At 51.3% G+C, this 15052-nt stretch overlaps 1 protein-coding gene across 4 annotated transcripts in view; it reads right to left on the bottom strand.

Moving 5' to 3' along the window:
- Window positions 1-15052, bottom strand: part of ITGAE (integrin subunit alpha E) — a 69364-nt gene that overhangs the window by 24619 nt on the left and 29693 nt on the right. For 2 of the 4 annotated variants that reach the window (XM_034640839.1, XM_034640840.1), the window contains exons 3-17: window positions 12172-12263; window positions 10858-10925; window positions 10363-10480; window positions 10014-10142; window positions 9507-9622; window positions 8714-8865; window positions 7390-7543; window positions 6692-6842; window positions 6136-6203; window positions 5286-5421; window positions 4631-4773; window positions 4137-4277; window positions 3256-3480; window positions 2144-2274; window positions 640-770 (exon numbers count right to left, since the gene is read on the bottom strand). In XM_034640839.1, the coding sequence (XP_034496730.1) occupies window positions 640-770; window positions 2144-2274; window positions 3256-3480; window positions 4137-4277; window positions 4631-4773; window positions 5286-5421; window positions 6136-6203; window positions 6692-6842; window positions 7390-7543; window positions 8714-8865; window positions 9507-9622; window positions 10014-10142; window positions 10363-10480; window positions 10858-10925; window positions 12172-12263 (1955 nt within the window). Of the gene's footprint in view, window positions 1-639; window positions 771-2143; window positions 2275-3255; window positions 3481-4136; window positions 4278-4630; window positions 4774-5285; window positions 5422-6135; window positions 6204-6691; window positions 6843-7389; window positions 7544-8713; window positions 8866-9506; window positions 9623-10013; window positions 10143-10362; window positions 10481-10857; window positions 10926-12171; window positions 12264-15052 lie in introns of those variants that run through there. The other 2 variants (XM_034640841.1, XM_034640842.1) reach the window with 2 other exon arrangements.

Raw genomic sequence — 15052 nt, 5'->3', positions numbered from 1 at the left:
GATTACTGAGTTTCTTCATTTCAAAAGTGCTTTTCTCATGGCCTTCTGACACCTGGCTAGGGTCCCTCAGTGCCCCAGCCCCAAACCCATTTGCAGGGCTGAATCAGTCTTCCCTTAGGGGAAGGAGGGCTCAGAGAAGAAGCTATGATTGAAGGAGAAAACAAGGAGGAAGAATAATTCAGAAAATGAAGAGAGAAACCACAGAGTAAAGCCCGAGGATAGCCGAGCTGGAAGCACCTTGCAAATTACCTGGGGCGACTCCCTTACTGTACAGAATAGAAGAGATGGGAGATGGAGACATGGCTGCTGTTTTCTGAGTGTTCTTTCAGAAACTCAATCCTTCAACCTTGAGGAAGGGATCCAAAGCTCCTCTTCCCAGCAGGGGTCAGATTAATCCCTTCATAGTATGGATTTAACAGCACAGTCACCCTTTTCTGGGGCACTTCCCATTAAATAGAGCCTAACATCAAAGGAACTAAGCTCTAATAGAGGGATTCCAAGCACCAGGACTTCATAACACTCCCTGTACCCCTCCCCCCGGCAGGCCTCTTTTCCTGTCCCCTACTGAAGCTGACAAGGAATGACCATAACACTTGGCGGGCGGCAGAGGGGAGGGAGGTCAGCTAGGCTGCCTGTTACCTGACTTAGCAGCTGTGGTCATAGGGTTGATTTGAAAACACAAACATGCATTCACACTGCTGTTGAAGCCAATGGGCAGGGCCTTGGGGGTGAAGGTCATGGACACCTTCAGGTAAACCACAGGTCTTGAGCTAAACGAGACAGCAAAGAGAACTATGTATGAGAAGTGACTGTGAGACTTCAGCGCTTGGCTCATTCATTCATTCAATGAATATTTATTGAACATCTCCAATATACCAAGCAGTGATCTGCATCTTCGGGAAAGAGTAAGGAAAGAGACAAGTCCCTTCTCTAGTGGGAAAACAGACAATAAGCAAATAAAAAGAAACTATGTACAGGTAATGCTATGATAATAAAATAGGCTAAAGTAATAGAGATTTGGGGCTACTTAGGTTGGGTGATCAGGGATGGCCTTGCTGATGAGACATTTGAGATCTGTTAACAAGAGCTGAAGATAAGGGGAACCTCACTCCAAGCAGAAAGTACAGCTAGTGTAAAGGCATGTGGCAGCAATGAGCTTGATTTGTTTGAGGAACACAAAGGTCAGCATGACTGGAGCACAATTAGTGAGACAGAGAGTAGTAAGAGGAGATGGGGATGGAGGGATGGGCAGGGCCAGGCCATGGGGAGGGTGGGCCACTGTAAGGAATGTAAGGAATTTGGATTTTACTCTCTAAGTGGGAGCTGTTGAGGGGTTTTAAGCAGCAGGAGAAAGGGATTACTCTGGCATCTGTGTGGAGAATGGAGCATAGGGAGTGGGGAGCAGGGAAGAATGCCATGGCAGTGGTGCAGGTGAGAGATGACAGCGTCTTGTACTGGGAGGTATTCTGGAGGCAGAGCCAACAAAATCTTGTTAACGGGGTGGCAGAGGGAAAGAGGAACCGAGGATGACTCCTAGGTTTTTGTCCTGAACAAATGATGCCATTTACTGAGCTGGGAAGCGTGGGGAAGGGCACGTTGGGAGAATGAGGCCCAGTGAGAATAAGAGGCCCAATTTTTAAACATTTTAACTTTGAGATGCCTGACAGTAACAGCCAAGAGGCATGTTGAATAGACGGCCAAGTCTGGAGCTCAGGGGAGATCATAGGGCAGACAGGTGCTTTGCCAGAGTATTTACAGCAATGGGATTTGATAATTCACTGAGGGATGGAGCACAGAAGCTCTGAAACGCATATCATCATCAAAATAATAGCCTTCGCTGAGCACTGTACCAAATACTTTGCGAAGATTCTCTCAATCTTCATAACTCTGTGAGGTAGATGCTAGTGTTATTCCCATTTACGGATGAGAAAATTGGGACTCAGAATACAATAACCTGCCCAAGGGCACATGGTTAATTGAGAACTGAGGTTCAAAGCCAGATGCGCAGATTCCAGAGCTGATGCCCTTAACAAACACATTTACTCCCTCCCATCAGTTCCTGGTGTCTTCATGGGGTCATTGAAGGCAGGGCAACCAGGTGAGGCTGGGACTTGGGACTGCAGAAGGCAGGGTGAACTCCTACCGGAGCACAGTTGCCTGGCCCAGAGCGCCCACGGTGATGTCAGGAAGGCGGTCATCGGTCAGATCTAAGCCACCAGCCACTGACATGCCAAAGTAGTGGAGTCCTGAGGCCACCGCTGAAGCTTTGATCCGCTGTGGAGGGAGAAACACAAGGCATGGAGGAGGAGAAGGGGAGTCTTTTGGGTTTTATTCAAATCGGGCGTGGTCAGCTTTGGTCCCCACCCCAAGAAGCCCTCAGCTGAGGAACTGAAAAAAGAAGGGCGAGGTTTCCCTGGGGAAGTGGCATTTGAATGGAGCCCTGGAGGGCAGGTGGGACTTGACATGGGGAGAATGAGGGAGGCAGAGGGTGGGGAAGTGCAGGGCCATCTGAGGACATAGCCAGGGACCACTGCAGTGGGAACAGAAGGGGATTTGGGTACAAGGAGGGTTGATGAGGGGCTGGGCAGTGAGGTGGGCCTGTCTAATCAGACACAGGATAGAAGATGGAGAGAGACAGGAGCCAGGCCAGGAGATGGATATGGGAGACAGAATCATTAGGACATGTGTAGGGGATGAGTGGAAGGGGTTCAGAGGAGCAGCAGGTCTGGGGGAAGAGGATGATTTGGGTTAGGCAACATGAGACTGAGATGCCTGGGGGGGCCATCCAGTGAGGTGCTCAGGGGGCAGCTAGACATACAGGACTGAAGTTAGGAGAGAAACTGTGGGCTGAAGTAGGTAAAAGTACCCATAAAATATGTAACATGAGAGGCTGGTAATGGAGTCCTGGGAGATGAGAGTTAAGGCATGGAGGAGTTGCGTGGGGGACAGGAGCCAGAGAAGGGACAGAAGGAGAGGAAGGAGAATCTGAGGCAGGTCCATGGTCAGGAATGTTAAAAAAGGGAGATACAGGTCAGGAAATAGACAGATGTTGCCATAACCTCTTACCCCACTGGAAGTGCCTGGGGCGAGGCCCTGGCCTGGACCTTCCGAGAGACCTCTGTGCCTCATTGGGCACCTCTGACCCCCTGGGACGTGCCTGACACTTAGAACTGGAGCTAGGTTGGGGCTCAGGCCATGACATCTAGGGGAGGTCAGAATCCCAGAGCAGAGGCTGAAGAGAGCCCTGCAGGTTACCTGAGAGGGGCTGGTGGAAAGGCCATCCTGGCGTCCATTGTAGATGTACACACTGCCAAAGCTGGTGCCATCAACTGCCTCGAGACCCTCCAGCGGGGCCCCGACGGCCACATCTGTGAGGTTATCCTGACTGATATCCCCTATTGTTGCCATGGCAAAGCCAAATCGCACATTAGTGAATCCAGGGTGCCCACTCAGAGTGCATGCCAAGGAGAAGGAACCATTCTGTAAAGCAAAGAGGCAGCTCAGCCCTCAAGAGAGGGATGTGGGGTGCACACCCATGCAACCCCAGGAGGCATGATCATTGGGCTCGTTTCTGATTCTCTAGCAGGGAGGCTGAGGCTCAGAGAAGGCGACGGACCTCCCGGAGGTCACACAGTGAGTGAGTGAGTGAGTGGTAAAGCTGGGATCCTCCTGCCTTGCAGTTCAGGACCCAGAACCTGCCCCCTCTGTTCCCACAGTCACGGGTACTAAACTGGCAATTGGGAGGCCTGGGCTCTAATCTTGGCTCTACCACACAGTTGCTACATAAGCTTGAGCAAGTCTCAATATCACTGAGCCTCAGCTTCCTCACCTGTAAAATGGGAGTGACACAGTTACTGTGTGAAACAAGTGAGATCATGGACAAAACATGCCCTGTCAACTCTGCAGCTATGTGGATAGTACCATCATCAACATGAGATGATGGGGTGGTTAAAGTGAGAAAGCAGAGTATGGGAGGAGAGGTGATGGTGCCCCACGTGGCCCCCATCCACCCTGAGCACCTCCCCATCACCGTCCTTCCATGCAAGGCAGGGCCAGGGTGCTCCCAGCCTCCATCACATCTGTACCAGGCCGAGCAGCCGCGACCTCAGCAAGCTTTCAGAGATGGAGACGCCTACCTGCTCATTCAGACGGTACGCATAGACTCTGCCTTCCTCTCCATGAATGTGGTAAAATGGAGCAGCCACCAGCAAGAAGTCCGTGGTCCCATCCATGTCAATGTCCACAGGGCACAGCTCAGAGCCAAAATAGGATCCCATCTACAGCCCAGGAGGAACTCAGCTCACAAGGGTACTGGGGAGACCTCCTCTGACACCCCTCAGCAAGGTCGGTTCCTGCTGCTGCTCTTCCTGGACTACCAGTTTGGGTCATTCTGGATCAGTTTGTTCACCAGAGTCACAAAGAAGCCTGGGTGAGCAGCTATATCCCCTACAGTGGGGGAACCCAGCTGACAATCAGACATGCAGAGCTGGGGCAATGGCACTGCAGTCTGCCTGAGTGCTGTCCAGGCTGAGCCAACAACCCTCTGCAGGCCTTGGAGCCTGTCCCACTCCCTGCAGGGCCTCTACCTCCTCCATGTATAGCAACAGGGGCATCCTTCTCCCGCAGCTACCTGCTCTCCCGCCAGCACCGGCACGAAGTTGGTCTCTCTGCCCTCCTTCTGGAGCTGAAACACGCCCCCCCGCTGCTTGTACCGTGGAGCCCCTGCCACATAGGAGAGGCCGCAGGCCTTGTGCAGCAGGGCCACTGTGTAACCTGGGGGAGGGGGTTGTGGTTGGGAGCTCCCATTGGGCCACTCCTTTGACCCCCCAACTTTCCCAACCAGTCCTTCAAAGTAGCCTGGGCAGGGGAACAGATCTGAAGAAACTATCTTTCTCATCCTTTTAAAAATTGGCATCAGGGCATACTCCCACGTCCCCACTGTGGCTCGTCACACACATGTGCCCCACCACACAGAAGTGATATGCACCCATTATCATACATACAGCTTCATTCAAATTGCACTCCTTCACACACATTCACCACCCACACACTACATGAGGACCAAGGAGAGGGGTGAAGGGTCACTCGCCACTACTAAAAATGGTGAGGCCCCGCCTCCTCAGGTAGCCGTCCAGGGCCACCCTGAGCTTCAGTGCTGAGGAGGCCCCGTCCTCATCCAGAAGGCCCTAATTCTCAGCCTCAGCTGAATGCAGCGTGATGCCCAGCCTCAGCGTCCCTCTCTAAGGCCCCACCCTCACTCAGGTAGCCCCCAGGCCCCAACTCACCTAGATAGCTGTACTGTACATCCTTGGTGTCTGCTGTGGTCTGGTTCAGGAAGCGACCCTGATGGCTGTGCATGTCATAGAGCAGTGCGCCCCCCGACCAGTTAAAGGCCCCGACGGCACCGAGCAGCACCTGCCCCTACAGGGGACGAGGGTTGGAGGCCATCTGAGAGGGAGGGACTAGGCCCAGCTAGGCGGGGGGGTGGGGGGGTTGGGCACAGCGCGCAGAGGCAAGGGTGGAGGGCATATTCATGTTCAGTGATCACTGACCACCTGGCTAGAAATGCAGGAGGAAGGTAAGATGGCAAATACTCAGTTCCTGCCTTGTACCCATGACCCTATCAGGACAACTGTCCCTCCAGTGCCAGTCACCCTCAGGACAGAAATCTGACCCAGGCCCCAGGTTGCCTGGCACACAAGGACCACCTATGTTGAGCAATTTGCTAACCATAATTCTACCTCTGTGCAAGGCTGGTGTCCTCACCATGCCTGCATCTTTTCCCATTGTGAGGAACAGTGCCTCTGGTGAGGACAAGTATGAAACTTGGTAGGCAAGTGACCCAAGCCAAAGCCTATGTTAGTAGCACATATTAAGGGAGAACTGCTCCATCCCTGAGCACACAGAATAAAATTACCTCCTGTAATAAACATGGCCATTCTTTCATCTACCTCAAAGGTCCAGATTAGGGCAAGCAATTACAAGTGTTTTCCTTTATCCTAAAAGGGTTTGTTCAGAGGTATCATTACAGGAGGGCAGAGCGCTGCACTGTGAGCCAGGGGTCCCCGAGTCTCTGGGTGTCACTGGGGCCCCTCCTCTATGGCAAGCCTGCCCGGTGCTGAGTTGGCCACATACCTTATCCAGGATCTGGGCACTGAACCCAATCTGTGCCAGCTGGTAGTGGAGGGCCTCTCCAACCGTGCCTAGAAGCCAAGAAGCCCAGTGAGACACTGCTGTGGGCTGAGGTGAAGGGAGAAACTAAGTCAGGTAAGGGCCCAGTTTGACCTCATACCCAGACGGAACGATGTTCAAAATAATGGGACATATAGCAGGCTGAGAGTGGAAACCTGGTCCTGCTTTATTAGCTACTGGCAGAGTAAGCTTGGGCAGCTCACTCCCTCTTTCTGGGCCTCCATTTCCTCATCTGTGAGCTCCTGGGAGTGGGATCCATGCCCCAGTCATCCTTCTTTCTCCAGCATCAGAAGGAGCTTCTCATCAGAGCTTCAGAGAATTCTGGGGAAGTGAGGAGGGCTGGGGATATTGCTGCCTTTTTAGAGTTGGAATAGCTGAGGCTCAGAGAAGTGATGGGAGTCGCCCAGAGAGTCATATGGCGGTAAGACAAGAGTGGGGCTGGAGCACAGGGCTTAGCCTCCTGCCAGATGCTGAGGGGACTGCCCCGCGGTGCCCTCACCTTCCATCTGAATGATATTCTGCTGCAATTTGCTCAGCAGTCCATCCAGTGCTGTGTAGTTGGTCACCTTGAAGGCATATCTGTCATCAGGGTCTGAGGCGATCAGCTTCAGTTCATTGTAGGTCTTGTTATTCTCAAATGCCTTTCCCACCTGCACAGGGGCCCTCAGTCAGTGGATCAGGACCACAAGAGCAGGATGGATCCCAAGCCCCAAGAGCTCTCGAGGTCCAGGGAGAGGGCTGAACCCCTCTGCTGGCCTTCAGGGCCCTCTACCACCTGCCTCCGTTCCCTGCTCCCTGTTCTCCTGCACCCACTCCTTCCTTCTCACCCCAGGCTCATTCTCACATGCTGTGACCTTTGCCTGCAGAGCCCCTCCCGCCTCCTATTTGTCCTCCAAGACTCAGCTCAGCGCCATCTCCTCCAGGAACCTTCCTTGATGTCCTTTCTTTGGGATCCCTGAGTGTTCACTGTTCTTCCCATCACTGCTGGGCAAGTGAGCTGGGAAACAAGCCCTCTGTGGGAACACCCAGTATGGCATGGGGGAAGTTCAGGACGTAGGGACTGGGAGTAGCTCGTGAGTGTGTGTGACTAGAGCAAACCTTGAGTAAGCTGTTTACAGAAGCCCCTATCAGGAACTTTGGCTCCTCTCCCCACCAGCTGCACAGGGTCAGGAGGTAACCCCCACTCTTGGCTCTTACCCCAATGGCAAAGCGCTCAACACCTTGCATCTTTGGGGAGCTGATGACAGTAGTGAGGTTGAGCGGGTCCTCAAATATGTCCCCATCAGTGAGTACCACCATGACCTTGGATGCATTTTTTCTGGAGCCGTGGCTTGGCGTGAAGATGTTGTCTCTAAGCAGGGGACAGTAAATGAAGAAGAGAACTTTGCCAGAGAGATACTGAGCTCTGGGGAAATGTTCTTCACTGACCTGTTTTAGAATTGGAGAGGATTAAGGAGCCCTCCAAAATGGGGAACAAAAACCCAAAGAGCCCCCCTTTGACATACAGCAGGGCCAGGTAGAGGGGAGGCTGTGACACACCTTGCTCCTCACTTCCGCCCATAGAAAGGTTCTGGACAGCACTTCAGTCTACTCTCATGAATAATAATGATATTAATAATAGTGGCTAATATTTACATAGTACTTATGCGCCAGGCACCGTTGGAAGCACTGTACATATTTTAACCCATTTATCCCCACAAAATCCTATAAGACAAATACTATTATTATTCTCATTTAATTAAATTAATTTATTGTTTATTTTGAGAAAGAGAGTGAGAAAAAGAGAGTGTGCACTCAAGGGTAGGGGCGGATGGAGAGAGAATCTGAAGCAGACTCTCTGCTGAGCACAGAGCCTGACACGGGGCTCGAACTCAGGACCACAAGTCGGTCACTCAGTCAGCTGGGCCATCCAGGTGCCCCTACTTATTCTCATTTTAAAAGTGAGGCACCTGGGGCTCCTGGGTGGTTCAGTCCATTAAGCGTTTTGGCTCAGGTCATGATCTCAGGGTCATGAGATCAAGCTCCACATGGTGCTCTGCATGGGGCATGGAGCCTACTTCAGATTCTTTCTTCCTCTCCCTCTGCCCCTCCTCCACCCACCCACCCCCACTCGCACAGGTGAGCTCGTTCTCTCTCTCTCTCTCAGGAAAAGAAAAAGTGGGCAACTGAAGCACAGACAGGTTAGGCAACTCACCCAAGGTCTCTGAAGTACAAACTGGAGCTGAGATTGAACCCAGGCAGCCATGAAGCCCATACCTGTAAGCACTGTGCTCTACTGCTGCACACAATAGGAGTCTTTGGAGGAATTTTTGGAGGATGTCTTGGGATATCATCCATCAGCCAGGGCTGGACTGAAAGACCTCACGTTCCCCTTAGCCAAGGAAGAGCTAGAACCTGATGCTCTCCTCTTCACAGCTCTATCCAGCCACCTCTCCAGGCATGATGCCTCAGAGCCTCTGGGCGGGGCCATGAGCTGGCACGAAGTAGGTGCTCAGGTAAGTCCCACTACCCTCGTACTTACAGGACGTGCTGCATGGCAGAAGCAGTCTTGGTGACTTTCCCCACTTGAGTGATGTTCTGGACTCTGGCAAGGGAGGCCATCGCATCCTGGCTGTCCCGAAGATCAAACTCAGTCTGGATCACTTCCCCGTATTGCACCAGGGCAAAGCTGCACTAGAGACAAGGAGCCGAGGTGGGGAGGAGGTTGGCAGAATCGCCAGGCCCAAAGCACCCCCTGCCCCTTAGATGTCTCCCCCTGGAAGTAGTAAAGGAATCCATTTATTTCTCCTTGCCTCCAGGCAGGAGGAGATGCTAAAGCAGAGGGAAATCTCTAAGCAAGTAGAGATGGAAGAAGCTATGATAGTAATGCCTCCCAGTGAATCATAGACTTCTCCATGACACCATGTTTCTGTGTAGTCCCCCTCCCACATATCAACTATGGGGTTAGTCATGTGACTAGCTTTGGCCAATGGGACACTGGCAAATGTGATACAATCAGAACCTTGAAAAGTGCATGCATGCATTGGGTCTTGCCCTCTTGGAACACTGTAGCCGTGAAAAAGTTGGGCTGGCCCGCTGGAGGTACATGGCCCAGACAAACAAGGCCATCTTAGGTCATCCAGTCTAGCAACAGGATGTCTGCAGCTGCAGGACTAACTCCAGGCAAGAACAGCAGAAGAACCACCCAGCTGAGCCCAGCCCACAGAACTGACCCACAGAACTGTGAGCAAATAAGTGGTTTTGTTTTGAGGTAGTTTGTTCACAGCAGCAGAGAACTGATAGACCGTGTGAGTCTACCTCTTAGGGAAGCCCACCTGGAAGCACTTCTCATAGAAGTTCCTCATCATGTTGGAGATGAAGTCTTTGGCTCTCTGGAAGTCTGGGGGGTCAATGCTTCCTGAGCCATCCAGGATGATGGCAATCTCAGTGCCTGGTCAGGAGTGAGCATGGAATTTGAGGCAGCAGTGAGGACAGCATGTGCTTCCCTGCAGGGTACCCACCCCATTCAAGCTCTGGGGGCTCAGTTCAGGGAGGGAGTTAGTAAAGTTCCCAAGATTGAAGATTTTGTCTCAGAGGCAGAAAGAGCCAGAGCCTGCTCACTCTGACTTGCTAAGTGAGTCACTCCCATTGCTCCTGTTCTTTAGGCCTCAGTTTCCCCATCTGTAATATGGAGGGGGGAAGAGCTGGGACTGGCCAGGTCTATAGAATCCAGCCACTGCTCCCCATCTTCCAGACCTAGGCACACCTCACCCCTGGAGGTCGCCAGCCTAGGGATCAGCTCTGACAACCTCTGGGAGCAACTCAGATCTGCCTCTTCTCACCAGCTGCCTCCTCCTCCTCGTCTTCCTGTGTCTTCAAAGCCCGGCGCCACCTGGCTGGCTTCTCTGTGCTGCCTTTCTTGTTCCTGTAGCAGTCTCTGTCATCCATATGTGCATTGGGATCCAGATTTTCTTTAAAAAATGCACATGGAAGAACTCAGAGTCAGACAGCCTACCTGTTCACCTCCAGGCAGGCCCACACTTAACTCTGCCCTGAGTCCCTTCACAGGAGCCTAGGCTTGTCTTGCCCTCTCTGGGCCTTTGTGTCTCTCTACGTCTGCCATGCTTCTTCTTAGAGACCCGAGGAGATCTCTTCAGAGCTGTCCAAGGTCAGTGAGTGTCCAACCCTTACCAAGGTTGGAGAAGTGGACCTGGGTGTGGTTTTGGAAGTTGTTGGATAATAGGCTGCAGGTCCCTGTGAGTTCTGAGCTGAGGCTGTGGGGCTGCTGGGCCAGCACTTGAATGCAGATCTAGGGGAGAGGGGAGAAAGGGAGGGAAAAGCCTAAGTCACCTCCAGCACAGTCCCCCTAATCACAGCTACACCATCACTCCCATGCCAGAATCAAATTCTTCAACCAGGCAAAGGATATAGGAATACTTTGTTCACCCCTCAGCAGGGGTAGGAATCATGCTGGGGTCAGAGCAAGGTTAAGCACCTGGGTCAGTGTGCTGCATCACATGGAGTACCCAGGTCAGAGCCTTTGGTCAGCCCTGGGGTTGGTACCAAGGAGATAGCTGGGCTCAGCCCTGAGAATATACCAGTCAGACTGGTGTCAACACCGGTCAACCACAGGGTTAGTGCCACCCTACCTGAAGCCCTCCATCGTCCCGCCTCATGCATACTCACCAAAACACTGTGGTGGTTCTGAACAACTGTCACTCCCTGGTACCTCCCCTTTGGGATGGGGACAGTCTCTGAAACAGTTAAGGTCAGGTAAGGAGGGAGGGATGATGGGAAGCAACCCTTCAGCCAAGGTCAGATGTCACAGGGCCCCATTAGGAACTGTTGGGCACTCAGAGCAGCCACTAGAAGCTGGTTGAGGGGCTTTCAAGCACAGGCCTGGACACACTCAGGGCAAAGTGCCCATTCCCCAGACTTATTCACTGACTCATTCAACAAAAGCCCTGTGATGTCTGCTTTGTGCCTGGCCTCATGCCAGATGGTGATAGGGATCTAGAAATAACAGATCTGGTGCTTTTCTTACAGGGGCTCCCAATCTGGAGGGGCGGGAGGGTAGAGAAGCACTAGCTGGTGGGTGTGTGCAGCACCAGGGAGGTGTGCAAGATATAAAGGACTGGCTATATGGATCGATGAACTCTCCACTCCCAAAGTTCTGTCTCTGGGGAATCTTACTGTCCCCCAAGAAAGTGTAGCTCACTCCTTTCCCTCTACACTGAGGGCTTCAGGAGATGCATTTCTGAGCCATAGGATCACCCAGTTACCCTGCCAGCCTGCCTCCCCTTCTGAAGCAGAGTGAGGCTGTTCAGCATTGTGTCTCTCACAGAGACAAGGACTCTACCATACACAGTTGAGGGGTCATCAGTAACTGTAGGCCTTGAGTTGGACTGGGTGGGATGGGTAGAGTTGGTTAATGAGCAAGTTAGGTCCATGCATTTGTTCATTCATTCATTCTTTCAAACAGCATTTACTGAGTGCCTAATATATGCCAGTACCCATGCTAGATGCTAGGATGGCCACAGTTTGGGAGGGGTAGGGTTGGATTCCATTGAGGTGTAATGAGTTGGGACAGGTTGGGTTTTGGAATCAGATAGAGTTGGGTTTGCAGGCTGTGGTGCTGCCAACGCTAGATGTATGAGCTTAGTCATACTGGGAATCAAAGGACTTCTCTGAACTATAGCTTCTCTTTTATACAATGGTGTAATTAAAGTGAACAAAGCATTTAGCAGAGTGCCAGGCACATGGTGAGCACTCAATACATTTTAAGTATCATTTTTGTTAGGACTGGGTCTGGAAAGGTGGGCTAGCAATTAGGGTTGGGTTGGGATGGGATTGGGCATTGGGATAGAAAGCCTGCTATGGTGAGGAGGGGTGGAGTCTAGGGCCGAGGGACTGGACTAGGTTCAAATGGCTTGGGCCAGATAAGTGGGAATCCTCGGAAGGAGGTTCTGGGAGCATTCCCTGGAGCTGAGGTAGACTTACCTACTTGTTTGCAAGAGATCTCATCTTGGATGAGGAAACAACGATGCAGGAGGTCTGCTTCCCCCTTGGTTTGATGGCTGGTGACCAGGAGCCTGAGTTGGAAAGGTAGACAGCAAAGTTGGGCTGGCCAATGTTTCCCTTCTCCTTTCTGCCTGCCCAGACACAATCTTCCCAGTCCAGATCCACAGGCTCTCTATCTGGAAAACTAATGGTGGAGGTCCAGACCTGGGGTAGGCAGGCAGACTCCCAGGCGAGACGGCAGATTCTGCATTATGTAGAAGGCATTTGCTCAGCATTTACCTGTATACAGCTCCAGGTGGGAAATGGTTAAATGTGTCTGCTCTCGTCTCCTGACTCACCCTGACAGAAAAGGGGGGCGCGGAATTGATGGTAAATAGACTCTCTGCTCTTTGGGGCAAGGGTGGGTAGGTGCCAGGAAGCCTTCGGCAGGACAGCTGGCTCTGTGGGGAGCAATGCTGGCTTCCTAGTGGGAACTGCCCCACCTGGCCTCGGTGATAGTATTTCCTGAGAAGAGCATGTCAGTGCTCCTATCTTATGGGTTTGAGCAGGGAGGGCCTTAGCCACATAAGGCAGCCTCCAGAGATATGATTCCCAATGGCAAACTTTGCTCCTCAACCCAGCCCAGGGAGATAGCAGAGTCCAGCGTCAGCCTAAGCATTCTCATTATCTACTCTGCCCAGGGAGAACTGCCTCAAGACAGGGAATGAGCTCCACATCCTAGGGGCTGGGTTGTGAGTAGGGGGTATTAAGGAAGGGGCCCCGAGGCTGGGCTTGGTAACAGTGAACCAGTTCCAAGATCTTTGTGCTGAGGACAGTAGGAAGCCATGGAGGACTTTACAATAGGGGATATTCGTCTGTACTTTCAAAGGGTCATGATGCAGCTATGGTGGGTTGGGTGGCAGGAATGAGGTACCATCTCCACTTCCTCACTTCCTATCACTCTATCATAATTATGAAATAGATCATTTACTTATCTCCATGGATTAAGAATAATAATAAAGTCTACACCTGTATACATGCCCCGCCCCCAGCTTAACCCACCTCAAGCTGATTGCACCTTCTGATATGGCTATTGTCAAGGTCAACAGCGGTCCCCCATGAGCCAAATCTAATGGACACCTCTCTGTCCTCATCCTCCTCAACCTCTCAGCAGCCCTGGACATGTGACCATCCCCTCCTGGAAATACTTTCTTCTTGATTTCCCCCTACCTCTCTCAATACTCAGACTCCTTTGTTGGCTTCTTCACTGTCTAACTTCTAAATGTTGCTGGAGCCTTGGGGCTTGGTTTTTCTTGCCAGCACATTCTCCCTAGTGATCCCCTCCAATCCCATGGCTTCAATACACCTGTAAATGCTGAAATTCTGGGGCCCTAGGATCCCTCCACCAGAACTCAGACCAGCATAGCTGTAGAAAATAGGCAATAGCTGTAGGAAATGCACCACCACCCCAGATGTCCATGTCCTAATTCCCAGAACCTGTGACTATGTGACTTTTTGTGGCCAAATGGATTTTGTAGATTTGATTAAGTTATGGATCTTGAAATAAGGGAAGTTATTCTGGATTAGTGAGGTGGACCCAATGTAATCACAAGGGTCCTTATAAGAGGAAGGCAAGAGGGTCAGAGTCAGAAAGATTTGAAGATGCTACACTGCTGATTTTAAAGATGGAAGAAGCAGCCAAAAGCCAAGGAATGTGGTTAGCCCCTAGAAACTGAAAAAGGTGAGGAAACAGATTCTCCCCGTGAGCCACCAGAAGGAACGCAGCCCTGCTAACACGCCTTGATTTTAGCCTATTTAGACCCATTTTAGACTTCTGACTTCCAGAACTGTGAGATAATAAATTTGTGTTGTTTTAAGCCACTAATTTTGTGGTTGTTACAGCAGCAATAGGAAACAAATACAATGATTAACTGCCCCCTGTCTAATAGGCATCTCAAACTTTAGATTGTCCAAACAGAACTTAGGGTCTTGTCCTCCCAAGCCTGTGCTTTTCTTTTTTCTTTCTTTTCTTTTTTTAAAGATTTTATTTATTTATTTGACAGAGAGAGAGATAGAGAGAAGGAACACAAGCAGGGGGAGCGGGAGGGAGAGAAGCAGCCTTCCAGCCGAGCAGGGAGCCCAATGCGGGGCTTGATCCCAGGACCCTGGGAGACGCTTAATGACTGAGCCACCCAGGTGCCTCAAGCCTGTGCTTTTCCGTTTTCCCCAAGGCAATAGATGGTAGCACCAACCACTACATTATAAAGCCTGAAGCCTGAGTGCATCTTTGCTTCCTTCATCTGTTCACTCATCCTTGCGTCAAGTCCATCAGTAAGCCCTACGGATTCTTCCTCCAAATTATATCTATAAGCATCTCTTCTCTCCATTTCCCCATCACCAACCTGGCCACCAGCATCTTGCCTGGGGTATGATAAGGGCCTCTTAACTGGTAGTGTTTGTTTTTGAAATTTACCCTTATAGTTTATACCATGTCACTCCCCTGCTTCAGTAGCCTCCCAGGCACTTAGAAACTAGGAGTCCAGGGGTGTCTGGGTGGCACAGTCGTTAAGTGTCTGCCTTCGGCTCAGGGCATGATCCCAGAGTTCTGGGATCAAGCCCCACATCAGGCTTCTCCACTAGGAGCCTGCTTCTTCCTCTCCCACTCCCCCTGCTTGTGTTCCTTCTCTCGCTGGCTGTCTCTCTCTCTCTCTGTCAAATAAATAAAATCTTTAAAAAAAAAAAGAAGAAAGAAACTAGGAGTCCATACGCCTTGAGGCATCCTGGTGGGCCTTGCCGGTCTAACCCCTTCCTGATTCTGAGACCTCCTCTCCCCATTTCTTTCTCTTTTTTTTTAAGATTTTATTTATTTATTTGAGAGAGG

The sequence above is a fragment of the Ailuropoda melanoleuca genome, chromosome 13, assembly GCF_002007445.2.
Source record: "Ailuropoda melanoleuca isolate Jingjing chromosome 13, ASM200744v2, whole genome shotgun sequence".
Taxonomy (NCBI): Eukaryota; Metazoa; Chordata; class Mammalia; order Carnivora; family Ursidae; genus Ailuropoda; species Ailuropoda melanoleuca.
Note: the sequence above shows the minus strand (reverse complement) of the source record. Positions and strands in the feature narration are given on the sequence as shown.